The 27,979-nt window shown below is 41.2% G+C and overlaps 1 protein-coding gene across 1 annotated transcript in view; it reads right to left on the reverse strand.

Annotated features, from left to right (window-relative positions):
• Window positions 1-27,582, reverse strand: part of slain2 (SLAIN motif family, member 2) — a 49,855-nt gene extending 22,273 nt beyond the window's left edge. Inside the window, exons 1-2 of the mRNA XM_063043182.1 lie at window positions 26,993-27,582; window positions 8,392-8,540 (exon numbers count right to left, since the gene is read on the reverse strand). Of these exons, the coding sequence (XP_062899252.1) occupies window positions 8,392-8,540; window positions 26,993-27,405 (562 nt within the window). The 5' untranslated portion in view covers window positions 27,406-27,582. The remainder of the gene's footprint in view (window positions 1-8,391; window positions 8,541-26,992) is intronic.
• Window positions 27,583-27,979: the final 397 nt, after the last annotated feature.

Here is a 27,979-nt window from a genome sequence, read left to right on the forward strand (position 1 = left end):
ACTGCTAACTGAAAGGATTATGTAGCATCCTTCTTGAAAGTATCTGCCCCAAAAATCTTCTCCCTACTTCATAACATGTAAACAAAGATCGACTAATATATCCACCACTAACTAGGATTGCGCAAGGCTGTGTCATTGTATCATTGTTCAAGTCTCAAGTTATCTGGAAAGATTGGAATCATGTTTATTAATAACATAGTAAATGTGTGACATCATTTTGAGCAATGATCCCAAAACTAATCCCAGACACACACACACACGCTCACTCTTCTGGCTGCAGGAAATGATTCTCTGCTTCTGCTCACTCAGCCAGTTTCCTACCCACATGGCCACAGTGTCTGTAATTTTAATTAATAAACATGTTATGTGGAGCCAGGCCTTCTGAAATTGCATAGTCTCAAATGCACCACCCTCATAAACAACTTTAGATAACTAATTCGAGCCAGTCAGCCAACATCTTCCATCAATTGTTTTTCAATATTCCAAACAATAATTAATAATGTCCCAGATTGCTATCCAAATTGATGGAGAGGATGACACTAACAGGGTTCAAGTTATTGAAAGATGGTGAAAAGGGTAGGAGAAATATAGAGACATGGGAATTTATTTAATATACAAAAATGTGAAAAAATATAATTCTTTCTGAAGGTGCTAGGGTAGGCTGAAATAGCTATTTAAAATTGCACTCTCAGCTTATGAAGCATAATAATAAAAGAATGAAGAATTTATGGTAAACCTCACCAAATAAATCTTCATAGTTGATTTCATTAGAAATATAAAAAAAGCGAGCAGGAGATGAAGAGCAGGAACATTGGTCACACAAGTAGAGAAGAAAATGGTGTAAAACTAACTAGTTATCTGAATTCTACTTCTAAATACTTCTAGAGTTCTTTATATCACATAAGATCACTTTTCCATGTGGTCATTGTTACTTTCAGTTAAGTTTAATTTTTAAGACTAGCTCATAAATTAATCAAAAATTAAAGACAGGATCAATAGTAGGTTTCCACCAACAGCTAGAATGGTCTGTGATCATGTACATAGCTGTACATCCTTTCCAATGTGCATTAACCAATTTATTGCAGCTTACTTTGAAGAGATCTTTAACACTGTAAATATGTAGGTCAAAGCTGCCTGAAAATCCACCTTAAAAAGACAGTGTCATTACTAAAATGACTGCATTTTAATGTAACTGATACCTCGATTCTTAGACAGAAATGACAATATACTTTGCTGCAGTAAGTCACTTATTGTAGCATTAATAATTGGATGTAAATAATCATCAGTACCTGCCATTTTAAGAGTATATGGCAAAATAGTGAAACTTCCTCAGTAAATTACTTGTTTTATGATGCATCGCAGAATACTGAAGTATTTAAACTATTGAGCAATTGGTCAGGATCTCCTTGCTTCTTCAATCAAATTAGTGTTAGGCTTCAAATCAAAGTTAGCTGTTGTGTCACTCAGGAAAGAGTGCATTCTTCATTAGGTACATCTTTTCTCTCTTAAGGACTAATGATGACAACGATGATAACAATCCTCAAATGATTTAAGGAAAAGATATATAATCCCATCAATTTAATTGCATAACTGCTTAATCCAAGGAGATTCACATTTTTAAAACTGATTAATCTTGAACATTAGAAATGGATATTTGTAATAATCTCGCCATCCCAAGAATGTCATAAGTGTTCTGTAACGTTTTAGTTTAGCAAATTACATAGGATTGTTTGTTCCTGGATAGAAACTACTGTTCAACCTCTTGAAAATTAGCAGTACCATTAAGTCCATATTGTGCCACTAAATATTCCCTATAATAGGATGATTAAACTGTTAATAAAGTTTCAAGGATTACAAACTAATTTCACTACAACTAAATGCACATCATTACATCACTTTGTTATTGCGCTTCCCAGATGCTTCAGCAATCAACAGCCTAATCAAAACCCATGTTAGGAGATTATTAAAATGTCATTGTCAGGTTAGAAAAATGTAGTCAAAATACTAATGGATTGCTGACTTTAAAACCTGAAAGAATAAATTAGGTGGCAATTATTTTACAGGTATACCAAGTTCTAATGAGATGATAAGGTGTTAAGAAAGTAATTCTCTAGGAAGACAAGTAGGAATTTATTATAATTCTGTGCAACACCCCCAAAGAGTTGAAATAAACATTCAGGAGTGTGGAAAGTGCCAAAGATCCAAGGGTGTGAATAATTGGAGTTTTACTGATTATCCGCAACCAGTAGGATGCTGGAAATGTCATTTTATGGCACTTATGCAATACAAACACTACTTGGCACTTATCAGTCTCTGACTGTTGTCCAGCTTTGCTTGTGATCTGAAAAGTTGTAAACACAATTGAACATCTTCATATTCACCCCTACAAATGGATAAGCAGCTGTAAAAATGCTAGCCCAAGGAACCATACTGCAGAAGACCTTTAACAATGCCCCGGTGATGTGATTGACCAATGATCCCAACCATTTTCCTTTGAGCAATGAAGAGTTTTGCCCTTGATTCTAGTTAATGTTAATAATGGTTCCCTTTTGCTAAGTACTGGCTGATAGATGACACATGCACAGTGCCTATAAAAAGTATTCACCCTCCCCCCCTTGGAAATTTTCAAGTTTTATTGTTTTACAATACTGAATCACAGTGGTTTCGTTTGGCTTTTTTGATCAACAGAAAAGTACTCTTTCAGGTAAAGTGAAAACAGATCTCTACAAAGTGATCTAAATTACCTGCAAATTTAAAACACAAAATAATTGATTGCATAAGTATTCACCGCCCTTTAATATGACACACCAAATCATCACTGGTGTAGCCAATTCATCACATAATTAGTTAAACAGAGATCACCATGTGCAGTTGAGGTGTTCCAATTGATTGTAGTAAAACACACACCTGTATTTGGACAGTCTAACTGCTGGTAGGTCAGCTTCCTGGCAAAAACTAGACCATGAAAACAAAAGAACACTCCAAGCAATTCTGTGAAAAGGTTATTGAAAAGCACAAGTCAGGAGATGGATACAAGAAAATCTCCAAATCACTGAGTATCCCTTGGAGTAATGTTAAGTCAATCATCAAGAAATGAAAAGAATATGGCACAGCTGTAAATCTGCCTAGAGCATGCCATCCTTCAAGGGCCGGAGCAAAGTGATGACGGCACTAAACGGCCACTCTTTTGCTTGCATCTTCAGAAACAGCTCTATTTCTATCTTTATATCTATTTTTTTCCCCTTTTCAAGGTTCTTTAGAAGACGCTGACAAGGAGTTACACACTGGCTTTGGTTCTTTGCGGGAATGAGACCCGCTCTCAGAGCTCATGACCAGCCGCTTTTTCATATCCGAAGGACGTGGCCTGGAAGACTAGCGTGCCTTCAGGGTGCCAGATTTTAGCGGCTCTGGAGATAGGCTGATTCAACGCGGTATGGGAAAACACGGAATATCGGGAGCAGCAGGTTAGCTGCCGTGGGCTATGTGTCCAGAGACCTGAGCTGTGGGGCCAACTTTCTGGGTGCAGAGCTCAGAAAAAATGACACAACAGACTTTTAACAGCATAAATCAGCAGCTTATTTGTTATGTCTCCCCCCTCGCTGTGCAACAGGGACAGCTCTTTTTCCCTTATTAGGGAGAAAGAGAGAGAGAGAGAGCCTGTGGTATGTCAAATTACTGGGTGAATGAGTAGTCTTTGGGGTACTGCAAGTCTGTCTTCATTGATGCTTTGCTGCACGCTTGAGTGCTTGGTGGGGTCGCCAATAATTTTTTGCTGGTGGGGGGGCGGGGGAGTAGTTGCCTTGCTGCTGCTTGTGCGTGGGACGGGGAAGCTTTGGGTTCTAATGTTTAACTGTCCTCTGTTTTTATGGATGTTTGCGAAGAAAAAGAATTTCAGCACGTATATTGTATACATTTATCTGACATTAAATGTATCTATTGAAACCTATTGAAGAACTGAGTAACTGTGCAAGAAGGGGGCTAGTGAGGTAGGCCACCAAGAGGCCTATGACGATTCTGGAGCAGTTACAAGTTTCAGTGGCTGAGACAGGTTTCTGCTCCTACTGCCCAGGTGCTTCACCAGTCGCAATTTTATGAGAGCATGTTAAAGAGAAAGCCACTGGAAAAAAAAACACAAGAAATCTTGGCTAGAACTTGCCAGAAGGCATGTGGGAGATTCTAAAGTCAACTGGAAGAAGGTTCTCTGCTCTGATGAAACCAAAATCAAACTTTTTGGTCATCAGACTAAATGCTATGTTTGGCGTAAGCCAAACACCACACATCATCAAAAACACACCATCCCTACTGTGAAGCATGGTGGTAGTTGCATCATGCTCTGGGGATGCATCACAGCAGTAGACCCTGGAAGGCTTGTGAAGGTAGAGGGTAAAATGAATGCAATAAAATACAAGGAAATCCTGGAGGAAAACCTGATGCAGTCTGCAAGAGAACTGTGACTTTGAAGAAGTTCTGTTTTCCAGCAAGACAATGACCCCAAGTTATGCAGGAATGCCTGAAAAACAACAAAGTTAATATCTTGGAGTGGCCAAGTCAAGAGTCCAGACCTCAATCAAATTGAGAATTTGTGGCTGGACTTAAAAAGCACTGTTCGCTCATGATCCCCATGCATTCTGACAGAACTTGAGCAGTTTGTAAAGAAGAATGGGAAAAAATTGCAGTGTCCAGATGTGCAAAGCTGTTAAGAAATCTATCCACATAGACTCAAGGCTGTAATTGCCGCCAAAGGTGCATCTACTAAATTCTAACTTGAAGGGGTGAATATTTATGCAATCAATAATTTTGTGTTTTATATTTCTAATTAATTTAGATCACTTTGTAGAGATCTGTTTTCACTTTAACAAGAGTGTTTTTCTATTGATCAGTGTCAAAAAAAGCAAAATAAAATCCATTGCAATTCAATGTTGTGGAACAATAAAACATGAAAACTTGCAGGGGGTTGAATACTTTTAATTGACAGTTAATTGCCTACTCTAAAATGCCTAAATTAGCACAAAAAAATATCAAAGTGGAGCTCATGGGCATAAGTGAAATTGAAAAAGCTGCAGAGCTTCAGAAAACAAGGGTGAAGTTGGATGAATAGAACTGCCTACCTCCCCCATCTACATCAGGAGTCAGCATGGGCCTAATGAATGCACAAATAGCCTCTTTCTATGTCATTATAAGATGTCAAGGATAGTAACCTACTCGTAGGATTCAGCTACATCTAATGATGACTAAAACTAGATGATCCTGGCAAAAATCAAACCGATTATCAGTGAGCATATTGGCAGGTCATGTACCACTTTAAAATAATGGTCAATTACTTCTTTGATGAGTTAGAATTGACCCAATATGTAATCAATAGCTCAACTGGACCTGTTCTGCTCTTTGTGACAGAACTTAACTGGGCAACTTCCTATATTTTCCAGGCATAAGCCAGAGTTGCAACTGTACCAGGACAGCTTGTCTGAAGATACAAATAGTCCAGGACAATCCTTTGACATTACAGTTGGAAATACAGTTCCTTTATCTTTGCTGATCCCAGTGTCTGCAGCCATTTCTTGATATCACATGGAGCGAGTCAAACTGGCTGAAAATCAACTTGAACTCTGTATCTCTAATGCTGGGCTCCTCATTCACGAGGACGTAGACATTCTTGAAGTCTATTTCTCCTGCTTTAATGTGACTGTCCACCATTCACAACTGGATGTGGCAGAGGCCAGACCCTTGCTCTGTTTTTGCTGGCTAGAGGATTGTTTGAATTTGTACACTATTTTAGTTGTTTTGCTTCAATGTATACGTTCCTCACAGTCAGCAGATTTTTAGAAATGCCAGATGCTGCTCTCCATGTTTCATTTGCAGCTAGTCTGAAATCATTGTTGGGGACAAAGGTCCTCCGCCTCCTGAATGTACACCAGTGTAGTGCAATCTTATGCCTTATAGAGCAGCAATACATACCCAAAAATGAATGGAAGATTGGAGTGCTAACAAAAGTACGATTCTGTGCATGGGGCAAGGCTTTTGCTTAATTTGACTCTCAAACCATTCCTGTAATCTAGGCACAAGCATTATATTTATCTGTATGACTTTGCAGGGTTGACTGGACTGTGCTTACTTCCGCTCCCAACAGATGCTAGAATGTCAATACAGTTGCAGTCTTACAACTTGCATTTGTCCAAATAGCTTTCTCAGCCATCTTAGGTGGGCAATTGAGAGTTAACTCTTGTTTTATGAATTTGGACACTCAAACTAGATAAAAATGAAGCAGATTTTTTAATTGGTGTCCGTTAAACTTCATTTCTGCAACATCAAGTTTTATTTTCACTTAAGATCCTAACTGGAGCTTTTCCAGAAATTCAAGAGGACTGTGGCTGGGACAGTTGTGGCAAGTAGCCAGACAGACTCATATCTGCTCATCTCATGCATCATAGCTTAAACAGTGGAATTTTAACTCATGCCTCCAGAAACATTGCTCAAGGCTCCGTATTACAAGCTCAATAATCTAAACACCATGATGATAACACACTTTGCCATCAGGCTTACATTAATTTTGAAAGAAAAAGGTTGACCTAGAAGAACTATGGTTCCTTACCAGTAGAGTTCAAAGTAATTCTTCAGCAACAGCTACTGTAAACTATACATAAAAATATATAAGTAGACAGAGCAGAACAGAAGATGGGGATAAATGGAAGTTGGACAAGGATGTGGTTGTTTTGGCCGTTCGTCCATCATTGACGTCGATGAAGACCTCGACACCATTATGATGGTGTCGAGACTAGCGCGTGATTTGGATTTAAGTGAGGGAGAGTTGCGCAGCGTCAGCCTCACTCTCTCTTCCCAATTCCCATCTGGATCCAGTGGAAAGACAGAGTCTGGACGGCTGGAGATGGGACTAGGCGCAGTGGATGACCAGGACGTCTTCTGTGTCTTGTCCTGCTCTACACGTTCCACGACGCTTGCAGAGACCGCCTTCTTGACCGTTGGACCTTCCATTGGTCTCGTCCGCTCAATCCGCCGGAGTCTGTCTTCACATGCTGGGACAGACAACTCCCTATCTCACCGAGGGTTTGAGACCCGTCGGCTACCCTCACCTGGTTTAGCTGGCTTGTCGAAACGGTTGCCCGGGGTGTGGCCGCTGTCGCATGCAAACAGCTACGGGGAGCCACAGGTGAGAGCTGAGTGCCAGGTGGGGACCAAAGGTGGACTAACCGCCCTGAAAAGGACACGACATGTTCCTCCACCAGAGGTGCTACCCCTCCCTGACACCCCATAAGGGATGTAAGGAGAAAGTGGTAAAAGAAGGTAAGATCGATAATGGGAATGCTTTCATACATAGTCACCCATTTGAAGGAATTTGTGCATCAGAAATCTAAGTAAAGCTTAATTTTTTTTGGTCATGCATCAATCACAAGGTGTCTTATTCACTCGCAGCACAACATCTTTGGATATATGACCTGGAAAAATATTTGTGTTTTCATTACCCAGCAATTAACTTGGAAAAATAAATGATCTTAGAATATTCTAACAACTGATCTTTACAATGCCATTCTGTACATAGAACCTTAGCAACAATAAGGTTTTTTAAATTAATGACAGCAGGTAACAAAAGTAATTTCAAAAGTTTCTCAGTAGAACAAAAGAGTGGAATGGCCTGAAGATTGTTTCAGCAAGGTGCCTTTCTCAGAACATTAAGGCTATGAACAGACTCAGCACTAAATTTTGACTGTGTCAGTTTTCTGGAATAATTATTGCATGTGGTCATGCATTCCCAAAAAGTATTGATTGCGATACAGCATGGAATAGGCCCTTCGGGCCCTTCTAACTGTGCTGCCCAGCAATCCGCCAATCTAATCCTAGCCTCATCATGGGACAATTTACCATGACCAATTAACCTACCAACCAGTACGTCTTTGGACTGTGGGAAGAAACCTACACAGTCACAGGGAGAATGTACAAACTCCTTGTAGGCAGTGGCGGGAATTGAAGCCGGATAGCCAGTATTGTAAAACATTGTACTAACCACTATACTACCGTGCCATGCCATCCCTATTTCCATATGGACAATGAGACTATTTATACCACGCACATCTTTACATACTAAAAGGAATCAGACACCTTATTTGGAAACAGGCCATTCAGATTCCAGCAGAATTGTTCACAAATTGGAGATGCAGTTGTGAATAGAGCCCCACAAGGCAGAAGATGTCTGCAGCACACAGCAGCCAGCAAATGCATCCCAGCTGTTTCCCAAATACTGGTTTGCATTATGGGCTGTACACAAACAGGGTGTTATAACCTAGAAAGGATCTGTATACTTTTCTCATTCGATAGTTATTCCTGAAATTTAATACACATTCATACTGAAAAGTAGAATTATTTTTTAAAACCACTAACCTGCAATTGTTTGATCAAGTCTGTGCAATAAAGACCTTTTTGCTGTTTCAATATCTGAGCTTGGATGATCCAACACCTGTCGGCACCACTGTAAGGGGCTAAAAGCTTTTTGAACTGGAGTTGGTAACCTCTTTGGTGATGTGTATAACCTAAAATGGAAAGCAAAACAAATTATTTTCTTTTCAAAATGCAATAGAAAGATCAATTCCTTTGAATTTCAACACTATGGTGTTTCTTCTCTTCTCTATTCCTGCCCATTGAAACAGATGCCTAAGAATACTTGTACTGGGTTGGTTTACAAGTCACAGCAGGAATGCTTATTGTACAATGCAGTCACTTTCTCATTAAAATTTAAAACTCTTAAGTCTTAAATTTATTTTTCATAAGAGCTGATGACACTTGCTCCACAACTTTAAAACTTGTCAGGAACCTTCTGAATCAAAAGCGCAGACTATACTAAGCATGTTTCACTTATTTAATTTAGAAGTCAGACAAAATAGTGCAGTTTAAAAATTTCCACATTTGGTCAAACACCAAGTACATTTTGACTTGCGGCTTTGCATGTAATTACACCCAACATGCAATTTTCACATTCCACATAGTACTATGATTTTATAAAAACTCAATTTGTCCAGCCACAAATATTGCATCTGCAATATATGAGTGACTCATCCCCTGACACCAAAGCATTTCTAACATCTACAAGCCACAAATCTGGAGAGTGATGGAATATTTTCCATTTGGTACAGCTCCATTCAGGTGCAAAGAAGCCATTTAATTGGCATCCATCACCCATCCTCACCACTTATTCCATTAGCACTTGATAGTTGCAGTGTGTTCCATTTACAAAATGTACTACGACTCAGACAAGACATCCGAAACCCATAGCCTCCATTACCAAGGAAGACAGGGCAGCAGGTGAATAGAAGCAGGACACCTCCACCTCCGGCATCAGCCTAATTTTAAATACATCACCAGTCATTTATCCTGGCTGAGTATAAATTCTGGAATTTTCTGCCCAATAATATTGAAGGGAGTACCTTCACCAGAAGAATTACAGCAGTTCATGTTGGCGGCTTACCAGTGTCTTCTCTTGGGTGAGGACAGATATATAACAAATGCTGGCCTTGTTGGCAACATTCTAATCATTTAAAAATAATCCAAACTATGAAAACATTTTAAATCTCACCATAACAAATTGTCAGTTTAGACCTTACTGTTGCTAATTGGCAACTTAACTGCTGTGCCAGTACCATACTGCAGCATTTACTTCTCAAACCAAATTGATAAATAACACAGTTAAGGGCCATCATTTTATGATGAATATAAAAAGTGGGCCATTCACTTCTGAGAAAATACTCCAACTGCACTACAAAATGAACATGATAGAAGCTGATTTGGAAAGGGTTTCATGCAACTGTTGGTCATATTTTGAATTCCATAAATCATTACATCAGGCAGCCAAAAAGATTTGTTTTAAAGATTAAAAAAAAAAGATTTATTTTAAACTTAGCCGACCGAGACCAAGTGTTGCACATTTTAACAATGCCTACCTCAGTCTGAAAGTTTATTCCATTCTGTAAACATACATTTATTGAATGCTATTTTAGTATGTTAATGATATGTAATAGAGAAAAGATTGTATAACACCCATTTAGCTGGATAAGAGAAATTAGCTGGAAAAAAGTCTAAATATTACAGTGATTCAGACTGCAACAAAGATAGATTAGAAAATGTACCACGAAAAGCAGCATGTACTGAAGGGTTCTTCTCCCCCCCCCCACAAAAAGCTATGCAAAATAGATGACAATACAGAATTCCCCACTTCCTCCAAGTAATGGAGATCTATGGGTATATGAAAAACACAACAGAATAACAGAATACATTTTCCACTTGGACGAAAAAGAAACTAATCAAAAATGATACTTTGCCAAACTTCGAGGGGTGATTGATAAGTTCATGGCCTAAGGTAGAAGGAGTCAATTTTAGAAAACCTAGCACATTTATTTTTCCTACATTTACACACTTAGTCCAGCAGTCGTGGAGCAGATGGATCCCTTCTTTGTAGGAGTTGGCGTCTTGGACCTCCAGAAGTGGTCTACACAGCAGGGGTATTGATAAGTTTGTGGCCTAAGTTAGAAGGAGATGAGTTATTAACCTCAAACTTTCTTTTCACTCGAAGAGTTGAACTGCACGTGCATGTAACAAGAGATGTATAACTCATCTCCTTCTACCTTAGGCCACAAACTTATCAATCACCCCTGCTGTGGACCACTTCTACAAAGAAGGGATCTGTGTGTTCCACGACCGCTGGACTAAGTGTGTACATGTAGGAGGGGACTATGTTGAAAAATAAATGTTTCTAAAATTGACTCCTTCTACCTTAGCCCACAAACTTACCAATCACCCCTCGTCGCTCTACTTTTTGCCTGGTCTTGTAGTGAAACATAAATATTACCCTAGAAATGTAGCTTTTCCAATTTATACAATGCATTCACAAGAGAAAGGACAAATATACATTAAGAAATTAATCAGTATCTAGGTTTCCAATAGGAAGGGTCGTAATTAATGAGTTTGTCAATCGCAAAGAAATTTCTCAAAAATTCAAAACAGATCATAGCAAACATGTTCTGGGACGAAATGTGGTATTCAATGTTGATTTAAGTTTAACTATACACAATTCACATGTTTATTAATAGAGAAATGATTATGACACTGGAAAATTACAATGTGAATTGCTTATAACAATTGATATAATCCTACTAAATAAATATTTGTTTTAAATACACACCGTGATCATAAAGTGACTTCCAATTACACTGCACTCAATTTGCCCCAAAAGTGTCAAACTATATAAATGACCATACAAGGATTTCTTCTGTAAATTGTTACTGGACTAGTAAGTCCCACTTGCTGGGGATTTTAAGACCATGAAACCAAAAGATATAGAGCAGAAGCAGGCCATTCGGCCTATCGAGTCTGCTCTGCCATTCAATCATGGGCTTATCCAATTCTTCTAGTCATCCCCACTCCCCTGCCTTCTCCCCATACCTCTTGATGCCCTGGCTAATCAAGAACCTATCTATCTCTACCTTAAATGCACCCAATGACTTGGCCTCCACAGCCACTTGTGGAAACAAATTCCATAGATTTACCACCCTCTGACTAAAGTAATTTCTCCACATCTCATTTCTAGATGGACATCCTTCAATCCTGAAATAGTGCCCTCTTGTCCTAGACTCCCCTACCATGGGAAGTAACTTTGCCATATCTAATCTGTTCAGGCCTTTTAACATTCTGAATGTTTCTGAGATCACCCCTCATTATCCTGAACTCCAGGGAATACAGCCCAAGAGCTGCCAGATGTCCCTCATATAGTAACACTTCCATTTCTGGAATCATTCTCGTGAATCTTCTTTAAACCCACTCCAAAGCCAGTATATCATTTCTTAAATAAGGAGCCCAAAACTGCACACAATATTCCAAGTGTGGTCTCACAGGTGCCTTATTAGAGCCACAACATCATATCCCTGATCTTATAGTCTGTATCTCTAGAAATGAATGCCAACATTGCATTCGCCTTCTGCACCACCAGCTCAACCTGGAGGTTAATCTTTTGGGTAACGTGCACGAGGACTCCGAAGTCCCTTTGTACCTCTGCATTTTCAATTCTCTCCCCAACTAAATAATAGTCTGCTCGCTTATTTCTTCCACCAAAGTGCATGACCATACACTTTCCAACAGTGTATTTCATTTGCCACTTCTTTGCCCATTCCCCTAAACTATCTAAATCTCTCAGCAGGCTTTCTGTTTCCTCAACACTATCCACTCCTCCACCCATCTTTGTATCATCTGCAAATTTAGCCACAAATCCATTAATCCCATAATCAAAATCATTGACATACATTGTAAAAAGCAGCAGTCCCAACACCAACCCCGGCGGAACTCCGTTGGTAAATGGCAGCCAGCCAGAATAGGATCCCTTTATTCCCACTCTGTTTTCTGCCGATCAGCCAATGCTCCATCCATGCGAGTAACTTCCTTGTAATTCCATGGGCTCTTATCTTGCTAAGCAGCCTTGTGTGGGGCACTTTGTCAAAGGCCTTCTGAAAATCCAAGTACACCACATCTACTGCATCTCCTTTGTCTACCCTGCTTGTAATTTCCTCAAAAAATTGCAGTAGGTTAGTCACGCAGAATTTTCCTTTCAGGAAAACATGCTGGCTTTGGCCTATCTTGTTATGTGCCTCCAGGTACTCCATAATCTCATCCCTAACAATCGATTCCAACAACTTCCCAACCACTGATGTCAGGTTAACAGGTCTATAGTTTTCGTTCTGCTGCCTCCCACCTTTCTTAAATAGCGAAGTAACATTTGCAATTTTCCAGTTATCCGGTACAATGCCAGAATCTATCGATTCTTGAAAGATCATTGTTAATGCCTCGGCGATCTTGCCAGCTGCTTGCTTCAGAACCCAAGGGTGCATTCCATCAGGTCCAGGACATTATTCTACCCTCAAACCATGAGGACCTGAGCACCTTTTCAGTCGAAATTTTCACTGCACATACTCCACTTCCCTGATACTCTTGAATTCCGGTATACTGCAGATGTCTTCCACTGTGAAGACTGATGCAAAATGCACATTCAGTTCCTCTGCCATCTGTCTCTCATTACAATATCTCCAGCGTCATTTTCTATTGGTCCTATATCTACCCTCAACTCTCTTTTACCCTTTATATACTTAAAAAAGCTTAAAAGATACTAATTTTCTTTGATATTAGTTGCCAGCTTTCTTTCATAATTCATCCTAATGATCTTAATTGCCTTCTGCAAGTTTTTAAAAGCTTCCCCATCCTCTATCTTCCCACTAGCTCTGGCTTCCTTGTATGTCCTCTCCTTTGCTTTTACTTTGGCTCTGACTTCACTTATCAGCCACAGTAGTGTCCTCCTTCCATTCGAAAATGTCTTCTTATTTGGAATACATCTGTCTTGCACGTCCCTCATTTTTCACAGAAATTCCAGCCATTGCTGCTCTGTTGTCCTTCCTGCGAGTGTCCCTTTCCAGTCAACTTTGGCCAGTTCCCCCCTCTCATGCCATTGTAATTTTCTTTATTCCACTGAATACCAACACATTGGAATTTAGTTTCTCCTCAAATTTCAAAGTGAATTCAATCATATTGTGATCACTCTTCCTTAAGGGTTCCTTAAGCTCAAGCTCCCTTATCACCTCTGGATCATTGCAGAATACTGAATTCAGCACAGCTGATCCCCTAGTGGGCTCAACAACAAGCTGCTCTAGAAAGCCATCCCTTAGACATTCTACAACTTCTCTCTGAGTTTGGTTTTCCCAATCCAACCCCTCTTTAGGTTGGTTTTCCCAAACCTGACCTGGTTTTCCCAATCCAATTTCACGTTAAAATCCCCAACGATTATGACACTGCCCTTCTGACACACCTTTTCTATCTCCTGCTGTAATTTGTAACCCACATCCCAGCAGCTGTTTGGAGGCCTGTATACAATTGCCATTAGGGTCCTTTTACCCTTGCCATTTCTTAACTCAACCCATAGAGACTCTACACCTTCCGATCCTATGTCATCCCTTTCTAATGATTTAATATTATTTCTTACACACAAGGCCACATCACCCCCTCTGCCTACTAACCTATCAATCCGATACACCGTATATCCTTGGATGTTCAGCTCCCAATGGCAGCCATCCTTTAGCCAAGTTTCAGAGGTTGCCACAACGTCATACTTGCCAATCTTAGGCTGAATTTCAAGATCATGCATTTTATTTCTTATGCTGCATGCATTCAAATATAACATTCTTAGTCCAGTATTTGTTGCTTTCTATTTTAATTGCACCACACCTCTATTGCCCTGTAAATCATCCTACTGGCTGTGATTATGCCTCACCTCCTGTCTGTCTTTTCTATCATCTCTGCTGCACGTTATCTTTGATTTATTTCTGTTTCCCCCTTCCTCAGCCTTATCACTATGGTTCCCGTCCCCCTGCCAAATTAGTTTAAACCCTCCCTAACAGCTCTATTAAATGTGGCTGCTAAGATATTGGACCCCTTTGGGTTCAGATGTAATCCATCCTTTCTGTACAGGTCGTTCCTCCCCCAGAAGAGGCCTCAATGATCCAGGAACGCGAAGCCCTGCCCCCTACACCAGTCTCTCAGCCACACACTAATATGCCTGATCACGCTATTCTTGCGCTTGTTAGCATGTGGCACAGTCAGCAATCCTGAGATTACTACCCTGGTGGTCCTGCTTTTCAGCTTCCTACCCAACTCCCTGGATTCTCTCTTCAGGACCTCCTCCCTTTTTCTATCAATGTCACTGGTAACAATGTGTACCAAGACTTCTGGCTGTTCACCCTCTTCCTTCAGAATACTCTGCACCCGATCCGAGACATCCCGTACCCTGGCACCTGGGAGGCAACACACCGTTTTCTATTGGCTGTAAGCCTGGAATTTTAATAAAAACAAATCTATGTAATGGTGACCATTAAACCAAACAGTTTCCCACAGAGAGGAAAATTAACTAATTGAGTAAAATCCAACTAGTCGGTTAATACAATAAAAACTAAGAATGTAGGTTAGGTAACAGGTTATAGCAGTGGCATACAGGAGCTTCTGGTCACCAAAACAATATAGGGCAAATGTGCACGAGTCATTAAGCTGTCGAATGAGCTGCAGAAGCTGCAATATAATCAGAGCAAGGGAAAGGTATCTGGATGTTTTCCACCAGGAGGCCCAAATCTTCTGATTTGATCAGTCATCGGCGAAAAAGGAGTATGACTGCAAATGAGGCAGTAAGGGGAATCTGAAGGCAGGACCATGGGTATGCAACTGTCTAATGATTTGAGGTGCTTTCCGCTTTTTTGGATGAGCAAACAAGAATGCAATGGACGTGGAGGACCACAGAGTTGAAAGAGATTGAGACCATTCTATGCAGAAAAGAACTGATGTCCAAGAGGGCTGGGTTATCTGTTTGGTGCAAGGATTTCACTTCTCTCCTCTGGACTGGACAGAAATATATGGGGGAAGGAGGGGGGAGATGGAGGATCTTGTAGTGATAATACACACAGACACCAACAAATTATACAGATAAAAGAAATTCAGCATCGTCACTATTAGGAGGCTAGACACCAAATTATTAAAAACTTCCAAATTAATAATCTTTTTTATTGCTAACTGCGCAAATTGGCACAGGGTGAACTATTCGAGACGCGAATGTGCGAATCTAACATTGGTAAGGTAGAAGTAGGTTTCTGTTCCTGGAGTACCTGGATTAACATTGGAGACATTAAAAGCTGCAAATTGGGATAATCTGCACCTGAACCATGCTGGGACTAGATCTTGAGTAAACCATAGAATTGGGCAAGAGAAGATTTTAAACTAAATGGTTTGGACAAAAATATGGAAAAAGAAAAGTATTAGGATGAGAAACGATAAAATAGACTGCAAATGGAAGTCTCAAAGCAAATCAATAGATGTTACAAAGAATAAAAGGACAAAATTAAGCCCCCGTACAGTATCTGAATACACATAGCACTTGAAATAGCAGTGCAACTGAAAGCAAATAAAAATAAATGTTGGATTAAATAGCCATCACAGTGAGATGGCATTCAGATGACAGACTGGGATCTGAGTATTGAATTCATACAAATTAGAAGGACTGAAAGTTAACAGAGACAATTTACCATTTTCTAGTTAGTGATGATCTCAGCACAACAAAGATGTAGGTTCAGGAAACCAGGATGTAGCAGTTTGGAGATATAAAAAAAATAAAACAAAGACACTATGAAAGCAGGTCTCCTAAAAGAATAGCAATTTGGTAGGATAAAATGTAAAGGAGGAAGCAATGGGAGTTTGCTAGAAAGATACAATGATAGTCACTGGGTTTTTGATCCACATATGGACTGGGAAAAAAGATCAATGAAAGGTACCTTAACAGAGGAACTCTAAGTATTTTCTGGATTGTTTGCTACAACACATTACGGAGTTAGGAAATTAACTTAAAACATCAGTCAAATCCAGGAACAGACATACAAGGGCATCTTTCAGAATAATGGGAATAAATACATTTAATGAGAAAGAAGACTAGCACGAAGATATACCATCTATAGTTAACTAAAAAAGTTAGCATCAAGCTAAAGAAACAGAATATTTGGTATTGGTTTATTACTGTCACATATACCAAGACAGAGAAATGCTTATTTTGCATAATGCTTATACAGATCAGATCATTACACAGTACACTGAACTAGAATTAGGTGAAACAATAACAATGCAGAATAAAATGCAACCAAAAAAGTGCAATGCAGGTCAACAATAACGTGCAAAATCATAATAAAGTAGATTGTGAGGCCAAGAGTCCATTTTTAGTGTACAAGAGCTCTGTTCGAGTCTCTGATAATGATGAGACCGGTGGTATGTACTTTTAGGCTTTTGTATCTATTACCCAATGGGAGAATGAAGGAGAGAGATTGTCTGAGGTGGGTGGAGTTGTTGATTATACTGGATGCTTTACCAAGGTAGTGTGAAGTACAGACTACGTCCATAGAGGGAAGGCTCGTTCCTGTGATGGACTAAATTAGGTTCATAACGCTGCATCTTCCTGCAGTTATATGCAGAGCAGTTATCATACCAAGCTGTTATGCATCCAGACAGAACACTTTCTACGGTGCATTGATAAAAATTGCTAAGAATTGACCGGAACATGGTAAATTCCATTAGCCTCCTGAGGGAGTAGAGGCATTGGTAAGCTTTCTTGGCCATGGTATCAATGTGGTTAGACCAGGATGGGCTATTGGTGATGCTCACACCTAGGAACTCTCAACCTCAACCCCACTGATGTAAACAGGAGCATGTGCACTCCCTCCTTTACTGAAGCCAATAACCAGCTCTTTTGTTTTATTGACATTGAGGGAAAGGCTGTTGTCATGACACCATGCAACCAAGCCCCATCTCCTTCCTTTAGTCTGACTCATTCTTATTTGAGATGTGGTCCACTACAGTGGCTTCATCCTTAAACTTGTAGATGGAGTTAAGCAGAATCCGGCCACATAGTCATGAGTGTAGGGGGCTAGGGTAACGGGCTAACAACACAACCTTGTGGAGTACCAGTTTCTTTGCAATCAGTAGGGATAGACAGCAACACCTCCATCACACTTATAATAATCATGGCAGAGGTGCCTCTACCTATCCTTACTGATTCTGACCCACAGACTGCAAAGTCAAGGATCCAGTTGCAGAGGGAAGCATTAACTCCCAGGGACCAGAGTTCAGTCATGCGTTTGAATGGAATAATAGTATTGAAGGCAGAACTGTAGTCAAACAATAGTGTGATGTAGGTGTCTTTACTGTCCAGATGCTCCAAAGAGAATAATTGGAAGATTAAAAAGAGAAAAATAGAGTTTGGTGGCAGGGTAGAGATACATCTCTACCAAAGGAAGTCTAAGGTGCTCCTTCCCTTTGCTAGCCTGCAGGTCACCCTTGGGCAAGCTGTTGGACCTACTTAGCCCCCCACCCCCGATCAGGGTCACATGAAGCCATGGGAACAGGTGGTGGATGGTCATATGAACAGCTGGTGCACATTTCACCACCAGCAGCCGCACTGACTGAGGTGGCTTCTAGTTAATGACGCCTAACGGCAACACCTTTGCTTGCGTCTTCAGAAACAGCTCTATTTCCATCTTTAATGTTTCTATTTTTCCCTTTCAGGGTTCTTTTGAAGACCCCGACCTGGAGTTACACGATGACTACGGTTCTTTGCAGGAATGGGACCCGCTCTCAGGGTTCCATAACTGGTCGTTGGTCGGCACGCCAAAGGCTCAGCCTAAGAGTCTGGCTCGAATTCCGAAGCCTAGGATCTCGGGGCTCTGGAGACGGGCAGATCGAGGGTCGGTGTCACGACAGGAGACTCATGTGTCGTCGGAATATCTGCTGTGTGCCTTGAGACCCAGGATCTTTGCGATCTTCAGGCACAGAGCTTGAAAAAAGCGACATAATGGACTTTTAAAGTTGTAAACCAGTGAGTTGTTTGTTATGTTTTCCCGCTCACTGGGAAAATGGAGACACCTTTTTCTCCCTTATTGGGGAGAGAGAGAGAACCTGCAGTATGTCGAAACACGAAGCCTTTGGGGGAACTGCAAGTCTTGTGTCTTTGCTCATGCTTGAGTGCACAGTGGCAGTGCTGATGCTTGCTTTTTTTTGCCAGTGGGGGGAGGGGGGATTGTCGCTCGCTGCCACTTACACGTGGGGGGGAGCACTTTGGGGTTCTAACATTTAACTCATTCATTCTTTGGGGCACTCCTCTGTTTTCGTGGATGGTTGCAAAGAAAAAGCATCTCAGGATGTATATTGTATACATTTCTCCGACATTAAATGTACCTTTGAACCTCTGAAGTCCTGGTTATGTGACCACTGATTCCAGGCAGACAATCTCTGAAGAGTATTAATAACGGCTGGAGTCACCTGTCCTGAAAAGACACTGGCCAGAATGCAATGGCAAACCACTTCTGTAGAAAAATCTGCTAAGAACAATCATGATCAAAAGCCATGATTGCCTATGTAACACGACACAGCACAAAATGATGATGAGAGTACAAGCCAAAGCTGTCTAGAAATTTTAAGTAGATAAGAAATCCTGTAGTTATTTATAAAAAAAGTTAAAGAAATGTGTGAAAGCCGAATGGAAGGATAGTATGGAGAATCAACATGGGAATACAATCAGATGATAGCTGAATCAAACTAATATTTTGAAGTAATCTTAACAATAAAGGATATAGATAAGATGCTACAAATAGGTATAAATCTGACATTAAGAGGTAGGAACTCAGGATAATACCAGGCAAAGTGGTACAGAGTAAATAAAGTTTGGAACCGGCATACTTAACCAATTTATCTGACATTTTTGAGGTAACATATGCTGGCATTGTTCCTTTTGTGATTCAAAACCATTTTGAGATACCTGCCATCACATTCCTTGGGTACATTTCAATCCATTATCACAAAAGAAAAACAGTCATGGTGGCATACTGGTTGGTGAATCACCCTAAATATCTTCAACATTGATTCCAGATATCATTAAAATTCAAAACATCAGGTCAAATATGGGGAAAATGTACTTAAAGATGCGGTGCAATCCTGGTGAAGCAACAACAAACAGGGTGACAAGGGGTAAATTGGTAAGGGCTTCATTTTTTTAAAAATGTGTGCATCTACAAAATACACTGCAATCACACACTAGGCTAGTATGACCACCCTAACCATCACCTAAAAGTTGTCATACCATAACTCAACTTAATTTGGAAATCTCACACCTCATATGATTGCTGCAACTCCCCTACAATACAATAGTGCATAAATTCCAGGATTTAGATCCTGTAATGACAATGGAATTGCTATGCACTCTAAATCAGGCTGGAAGGGGAAATGCAGAGGACAAGTGCAAATGCAGAGGGGGTAGGGTTGCCAACAGACAAGAGTAGCAGTCAAATACATTGTGTTTACCCTGAGAAAGACTACAATGACCATGAAGCCTTGCGCAGGCACCAGTGTGCATGCGTGTACGTGCCGATTTTTTTCTACAAATTGTTTTTGGCGATTCTGTTAGTGGGGGGGGGTGTTAATCACAACCAGAATATAGGTGATACACTATTTCGTTTCTAAAAGGGTTTATCTAACGAATTTAATATTAAGCACACAGCGCATATTTTCCTCGCATGAATATAGTGATAAGTCAATTATCAGGGGCGGACAGGGGAGCTTGAAGTAAGTGTTGAACGAACTTCCAGTAGAAGTGGTAGAGGCAGGTTCAATATTATCATTTAAAGGAAAATTGGATAGGTATATGGACAGGAAAGGAATGGAGAGTTATGGGATGAGTGCAGGTCGGTGGGACTAGGTGAGAGTAGCATTTGGCACGGACTAGAAGGGCAGAGATGGCCTGTTTCCGTGCTGTAATTGTTATATGGTTATATAAGTCTATAGCATCATAACATTTTAAGTAACGTTTGGATATTAAACACACAGCACATATTTTCCCCGTATGAACATATAAAATCATTGCAACACACCAATATGCACTGAATCAGTGGGAGCCCTGGGCTTGTTTTCCTGCAACAACGTGGTCCTATCGAGGGGTGATGGGAGACAGCGATACTCGAAGGGGGTTTATTCCGCAATTTAGTTTTCATTGCATTCACTGCAGAAAACTCCGCTTCACAGAGATATGTTGGAAATGGAAGCAACGTTTTCAGTGCTTTCATGGCTATCTCAGGATATTTAGCCTTGACTTTGATCCAGAACACCGGCAGAGATGTTATGTCAAAACATACTTTTTTTTATGACATACACCGTCATTTGCAAGCTCGAGGAGTTGATCTCCTTCCCGCGCTGACATGGATGACGTGTGGGTAATGACCTCGCGTGTGTTCAAGTTCAACAGCGGGCGTGACAGGGAATGAGGAAAGGTGCAGCTGACTCATATCGCCAAATCATATTTCCTCACAGCCCGGTGGTTGGGGACCACTGCCTTAGAATACAGGAAGCCATTTGGACCATTAAATCTATGCTGGCTCTCAGAGAACCCCTCCCAATATCATTCCTCCACTTCCCTGTGACTTTTTCTCTTAAGCAGACCCATTGATTCCACCCTGATCCTCCAGCCAGCCAGCCATCCACACTTAGGTAATTTATGACAGTCAATTTACGTATTAACAATGACATTCTTAGTGCGTGGGAGGAAGCTTGTACACATGGGAGAGGGTGGAGGGGGAGGGGGAAGAAAAGTACAGTCATAGGGAGAATGTGTAGACATTCCACATACACACTAAGCCAGTGAGGACTGAACCCCAATTGCAAGAGTTGCAAGGCAGCAGCACTACCCACACCCGAATGTAAAAATAGCATTTTCCTTTAATACTGCAATTTCATAAATCCAGTAAAGATTTATAATTACATTGATATTTTTGAGAAACTAATTTTCAACAACTACATATACTTATAAATTGTTTGCAGATTTATGAATTGCATTTAATGAAATAACCTCTGCACTTCAAATTCCAGAAATTAAAACACAAGGAAATAAAGTGTCACATATTTTCAGAAAGAAAACGAAGGGAGCTTTAAAAAACTTTCAAGCAGCATTACAAGTACCGCAAGTTAATGGAATACTATGGACTTGCTCCTGACACACTAAATAAGCCAAAAACTGCACATCATGATATCGAAGCAATTATTAATGAAGAAAATTAAATCATCCTTTTGTTCCTCAAACCAGGAGTATTCAGTTTAGTCCAACTCAGCGCCACTAGCTGACCGTAGACCGCACAGCCACTGATTACTTAACCAAACTGCTCAAAAACAGCAAGGACAAAAGTAACCAGAATCTCGTAATACAAGCAACATCAACCATAAAGTCTCCCAAGTCCACAGCCACAAGCCTCACTGACCAATTCTTGTAACATAGAACCCAAGATTTTCCTCTGAGAGTAGTTAGAAAGAAACTGGCCAAACACCCACCTGTCCTCCACTCTCATCTTCACCAACGTCAAGCTTGCTCAACTAATGAATGGGAGAGAAGCAGTGGAATTGACCACGGGTTTGCAGCCTGGGTCCAGGCTTCCAGGACTCCAGGCTACACACTCCCTCCCAACCTCACTAGGCTCCCTTGGAGACGGTAAACTGCTCATTCTCCAAAGCAGGTCCAAAATGCCATCCAGTTAACAATTACTAAGGGTACCTTCATGCTTCAATAAATTGGAGGTCACTCAATCATCCAAATATAAATGAAGACTTACTTCCAGGATCAGAAAAATGATTCAAAATATCAAAATGAAAACGTTATCTTTAGAAAATATTAAACATTTCAATCATCTGACCAAATGTTACTGCTGGTCACTTTTAAAAAGTGTGATTACCAGAATCAAAAATCGTCAGTTGCACAATAGCCAGTCAGGCAAAAGAACCAGGCAGGCAGCATTGGAGTCGTCCCTGCAACTAATACAGTAAATGGCTTCAATCGCTGGGGAGTACATGCAAAAGTAAATCACAAGAACCTTCAATGGCTTAGCTGGAAACATCAGTTTAAAAGATTATCTGGAAGCAGAAAGGTTTCTTTGGCCAGAGACCGACTGCAACATGTTTCACCTCCCTAATGCAAGATTATGAGTGTCACCAAGCAGCTGTACAACACTTCAAACAAGAGGGAACATATTTAGAGACTGTGGCGTTATGATTAAAGGCAGAAACTGTTTCTCTACAAGATTTTAGGAATTTGAGAAAGATAATAACTTTAGATTATTACTGATGTCATATAATAATTAGTATAAAAACAGAAGAAGTGTAGATGAATTAGGTGGAAATGTAGTAGGGTGAGAAAGTTTCAATTCCCAGCACGTTGGGACTGATTCCAGAGACAGGCAGGGCTTGCATATCATGGAATGTTCCACTTCAACAGAGCTGGGATTAATTTGCCAGAGTTTTCCCAATGCTATTAGGGAGATTCTCAGTTGACAAGTAGACAAGAATTCATGCATACAGTACTATGCAAAAGTCTTGGGAACATATACATACTGTAGCTAGTGAGACTAAGACTTTGCATGGTACTGCCGTAATTTTATGTATTGCCCTGTAATGCGACCGCAAAATAAATTCAATTTCATGACTGGGAGTGGGAAGGGGGCAGGGAGAGGGGAATCATGTTGGGAAAGGGGAAGGGGGAGGGGAGGGAGCAGAAAGCTCCAGAGAGACATTCTATAATGATCAATAAACCAATTGTTTGGAATCAAATTACCTTGCTTTGTATTTCAGGGCTGGGGGTGTCTGAACCCATGCCACCCCCCCCATCCCTGGCACTCCTCTGCCAACTGAACCTCACCCTTGCCATTCCCAACATCCTTTGTTTGCACCAGGCTTTCAAATACGCTGCCCGCTCCACACTGACAAATACAGTACTCTGCAAAAGTCTTAGGTACTCTAGTTATATATGAGTGCCTAAGACTTTAGTACATTAAATTCACAAGGTTGGAAACACAAGGACATAATCAGCGAGCCAGTATGGAAGGCAGCTGAAACAATGACTAGATTAAAGACAAGAGCTTTGCAGAGGTTTATATATTTCTTTGGTATATACTTGATTGCAAGGAATTCAGTAAATAAAGCAGATGACTCAGGGCACTGACAAACATGAAAGTATAGCATCACTGCTATAACTGAAACATGACAAAGAGCAGGACTGACAACCCAACTTGATAGCTACAGAGAAAACTGGAGGAAACAAGAGGGTTGTGGTGTGAGGAACAATGCAACATTGATTATAGAAACAATAATTATACAGCAGAACAATTGGCAATTTTCTATGAAAGGTCAATAGTTTACAGAGCTATCCACGATTAGAGGGTGTAGGTTTAAGGTGACAAGTAAGAAGAAATGTTCTTCACCCAGAAAATGGTTACAGTCTGGAGAAATGCTATCTGAGAAGGAATCACATGAAGAACACCTGCATGAGTGGGTGTAGGCTACAGACCAGGAGCTGGTAATCAGAATAGTACAGATAGGAACAGGAATTTGAATGGGCTGCATAACACTGATTCTGCAGCTGCCCTCCAAGTCACAATTTGAAAACTCACAACTGTCCCAGGTAAAGACCTAAACTCTCCACATGAAAACACTGCAGGAGTATCTACACAATGACTTCATGAATTCCAGAAGGCAGACCACCATCTTCTCAAGAACAATAAAAGTCAGTTTCATCTGAGTATGAGCAAAGACTCAACATGCAAAAACTTTGCTGAGACCCAGCAACTCCTTTACATTGTTGACAGACCAATATGTTAAATCAGTTGAGACAAGTAAACAGACAGAGCTAACAAAAACAAAACCCTCTTATTTACAAGAATGTGATGCAGTCAGAATTACATGCTCAAATTCCAAGGATGGGGAATTCACATCAATATCATACTGTTTCAGGATGCATCATCTGCTTTTGACCATTTATAGAAAACAAACTCACATTTCTGATCACTAATAACCTTCAACGGAAGATGGATGACTGAACAACAGCAGAAGAGATAAAACAACAGAATGCTGGAAAAACTCAGAAGGTTAGGCAGCATCTGTGGAGGCAAAAGTTGCATGTCAATCTTTCAGGTTGAGACACGCCAAGATGCCACTTGTGTTTTGTGTTTTCTTTTTGAGATTTCAGCATCAGCAATCACTTTTGTCTGCATAAATCAATCTTGACTGTACTAGCAAAGTATAAAGATGGCGTCAGACGTTTCTGCAGACCCAGGCAACTTCTTCCTGTTTGTGCGCAAATCAGCTTATTCTTTTTTTCTCAAGTTTCTCTTTTCTTTTAAGGTGGCTGGGGGGTCTCGTCGGAGTCTGTGATCTACAGCTGCATTTCAAACTGTGGTTCCCCACGGGCGGTAGGTTCTCGTTTTCGGACTTGTCATGCGTTTTCAGGATGCGGCCCTGCAGACGACCCAGTTCTGCGCTGATGTCGCCGACCGAAGCGTTATAGGAGACTGAAACATCGAGACAGCAGGTGGTGTGCACTGTTGTCAGAAGGCGGCACCATGTACTCGCGCAGCTCCTCTCCCGATCTCTTGATGGTCAGCCAGAGCCCGTCAGTCCTCGAGTCGTGGGACTCAGAAGCAATGTGGCAGACTTTAACATCGAAACAGCGAGCTGCTGGTCTCATGCTCCTGTTTGTTGCAGGAGTGATGTCTCTCTCTTCCTCACCAATGAGAGAACCCGTTTGAGGTGCCTAAGTGTTGGGAGGGACAGTAGTTTTTTTTGATGGACTCTAGATCATGGTCTCTTTGGAGGCTTTGCTACTGCTTGCGTGGTGGGGGGAACTGATGCTTTTGCTACTGCTTGTGCACTGGAGGGAGGAGGGGGGGCTTTGGGGCTCTGACATTTCTGTCATTTTTTTTTCCCGTTTTGTGAATGTCTGCAAAGAGTAAGGATTTCAGGCTGTATACTGCATACATTCTCTGACATTAAATTGGTTCAGCTGAGGTACGTAGAACAGAGGGAGTTCTATGAATCACAAAATCCAGTGGAGGAAGCCAGCGGGTCAAGCAGCATCTGTGGGAGGAAAATGTTGTTGATACTTTGGGTTCAAGTCCTACAACAGGACTGCAAAACATCAACAATACCTCTTCTCCAGCAGAATGTTTGTCGCTCCAGGCTCCTGCATCTACAGTCTCGTGTCTTCCATGAGTCAGTTTGTTAAGAAATCATTTGAACCTGGACTTATCAACATTTGATTAAAAAAAGGAAAGGTACGTCGCATCTGGAGTTTCTCCGTTTAGCAGACAATTTCCCTCCACGTCTCTCTGACGTAGTGGGGAACCACGTATAAGGCAAGTTACAGCAGTGGTTTGCTATTGCCTTCTGCCGGGTGAGTTTCCAAAGAGGTTAGCCAGCGCTGATGGAAAGCGTGCAGGGGAGCCGGCTGGATTCGAACTCGGGACCTTTCGTCCCAAAGTCCGGCAATGATGCCACTACGCCACCAGCTGGGTCTTGATTTAAAAAATAGATTATCAGGCACATTAAGATTTGTACATATACAAATACTGATTACCTAGTTTAGTTAAGATCAAGAATCAGAAGTACATCTTTTCAGATTACTGCTTTTGATTAATAAGTGAAGATATTGAAGTATATTAATATAGCCATTGCACATACTGAAGCAAATAAAGCATTAGTGGTTTGTTGTACTGTAGATGTGAAAAACATTGAAACCAAACAAATACAAAGAATTTTCATCAGTGCCCTTCAGTCCTGATTAAGGGTCTCAGTCCGAAACGTCGACTGTACTCTTTTCCATGGATGCTGCCTGGCCTGCTGAGCTCCTCCAGCATTTTGAGTGCGTTGCTTATATTACAGAGAATATTGCATTAAAGTTTTCTGATTTTTTTTTAGCATCACATCAAAGGAAATTTCACACCAAGAAACAGATTAAATACAACAGGTGATGCCATGAAACTGTTTCAGGAGTATAAAATCTATACTGTTAAACATTATTTTAAATAAAAAGAACACATACTTGGGGAAAACTGACTTCCTAAAGTATTTTCAATAATCATTGTGGTTACTTGAAAAGAGCAGGTATATTAACAATACACATCACATTCATAGCACCCACAACAATTTATAGTCAAAATATTCTTAATTTTAACAGTACTTTACTGCGACATTGTTTCCACAAACAGCCATAAACTTCAATCGTTAATTGCCCATGCAGAGGCTATGTCCACGGAATTAGAAGATATGGATCTTTGGGTAAAAGGAAACCCACATCCCAACTATCCTATGGCAGCACCAGATGAACATTTAGCTTGTTTCCAATCTCACACTCATACATCAATGTATGTTTTCAAAAGGATCCCAACGTACGTGATTAGATATCAAAACACCAAATTTAAAGCCACATGTAACGAGAGGAAGAGACACTGGTAGAAGGGCAGCAGCACTGAGTTACATCCCAATGCCAGACAATGTGTCAAGAGGCTACCTTCAAAACCAGACACTGGGCGGGTGCGGTTAGCCGGACCGTGCCCGCCCTCCTACTCACCAGCTGTCCTCTTGCTCCTGATCACCATCATCCTGCAGACTCATTGTCTCCAGATCCAACGTCGCCACCTCATCCAACACCGTGCGCTCTGCAAGCCCGGGGCTGTCCCAGCCGATCGAGCCCGAGAGGCCGCAAGATCCCGGCGACTGGGTCACGGCTCCTCCCCGCTGCGTGAGCTGCGACAGCACCTCCCCTTCCAAAGTCTGGGCCGGGCTGGGGCAGCAGGCGAGGAGGGGCTGCCACGAATTGCCGGCGGGGGCGGGTGTGGGTGCGGGGACCGGTGCCGTGTGTTTCGGACTCAATATGGTGGAACGGGTCCTCAGCTGTTCATTCTGCTTCTCGAGTTTGCGAACCAACTCCTGCAGCTTCCGTACTTCCAGGTCGGCACTGACGTTCGAGTTAACGTCCTCCATCGCGCCGCTTTGTTCGACTTTTCCTTCCTTGTCGTCTCTTTATTCCTTCCCTTTCTCCTCCTCCTTCGACCACTACCGGCACATGACGCACGCTACTGCGATCACAGCCACACAATCCCCACACCCAACTCCGGCTCGGCTATCATCTGCCCGCCGCCATCTTTCTGCCGCCTGTCTCCTCCCTCCGCTTCGTGACATCAGCAGACTCCTCCTTTTTTTTTCCAGACCTTGACGTCAGCAGGTTCCACCCAGTTCCTTATTTATGACATCATTATGTCCTCCAGTGACATGTCCCTTTTGTTTGCGTCATTGTCTATTCCAGTCCCCATTACTGCACAACAAAGCAGCCGGTGCAGGACTAGGGCGGCCTTTCTGCCAGCAATTTGATGCCCCTACACTATGACTGAGATTGGCCAAGTGCCCTGTTGAGGAAGGTCCACACACACGCAATGGGATTTGAGCCTTTCATCGACTTCATAGTCAATCCTTCTGAAAATAACCATATAACAATTACAGCATGGAAACAGGCCATCTCGGCCCTTCTAGTCCGTGCTGAACTCTTACCCTATCCTAT

This window comes from Mobula hypostoma, chromosome 3 (genome assembly GCF_963921235.1).
Source record: "Mobula hypostoma chromosome 3, sMobHyp1.1, whole genome shotgun sequence".
NCBI classification, from domain to species: Eukaryota; Metazoa; Chordata; class Chondrichthyes; order Myliobatiformes; family Myliobatidae; genus Mobula; species Mobula hypostoma.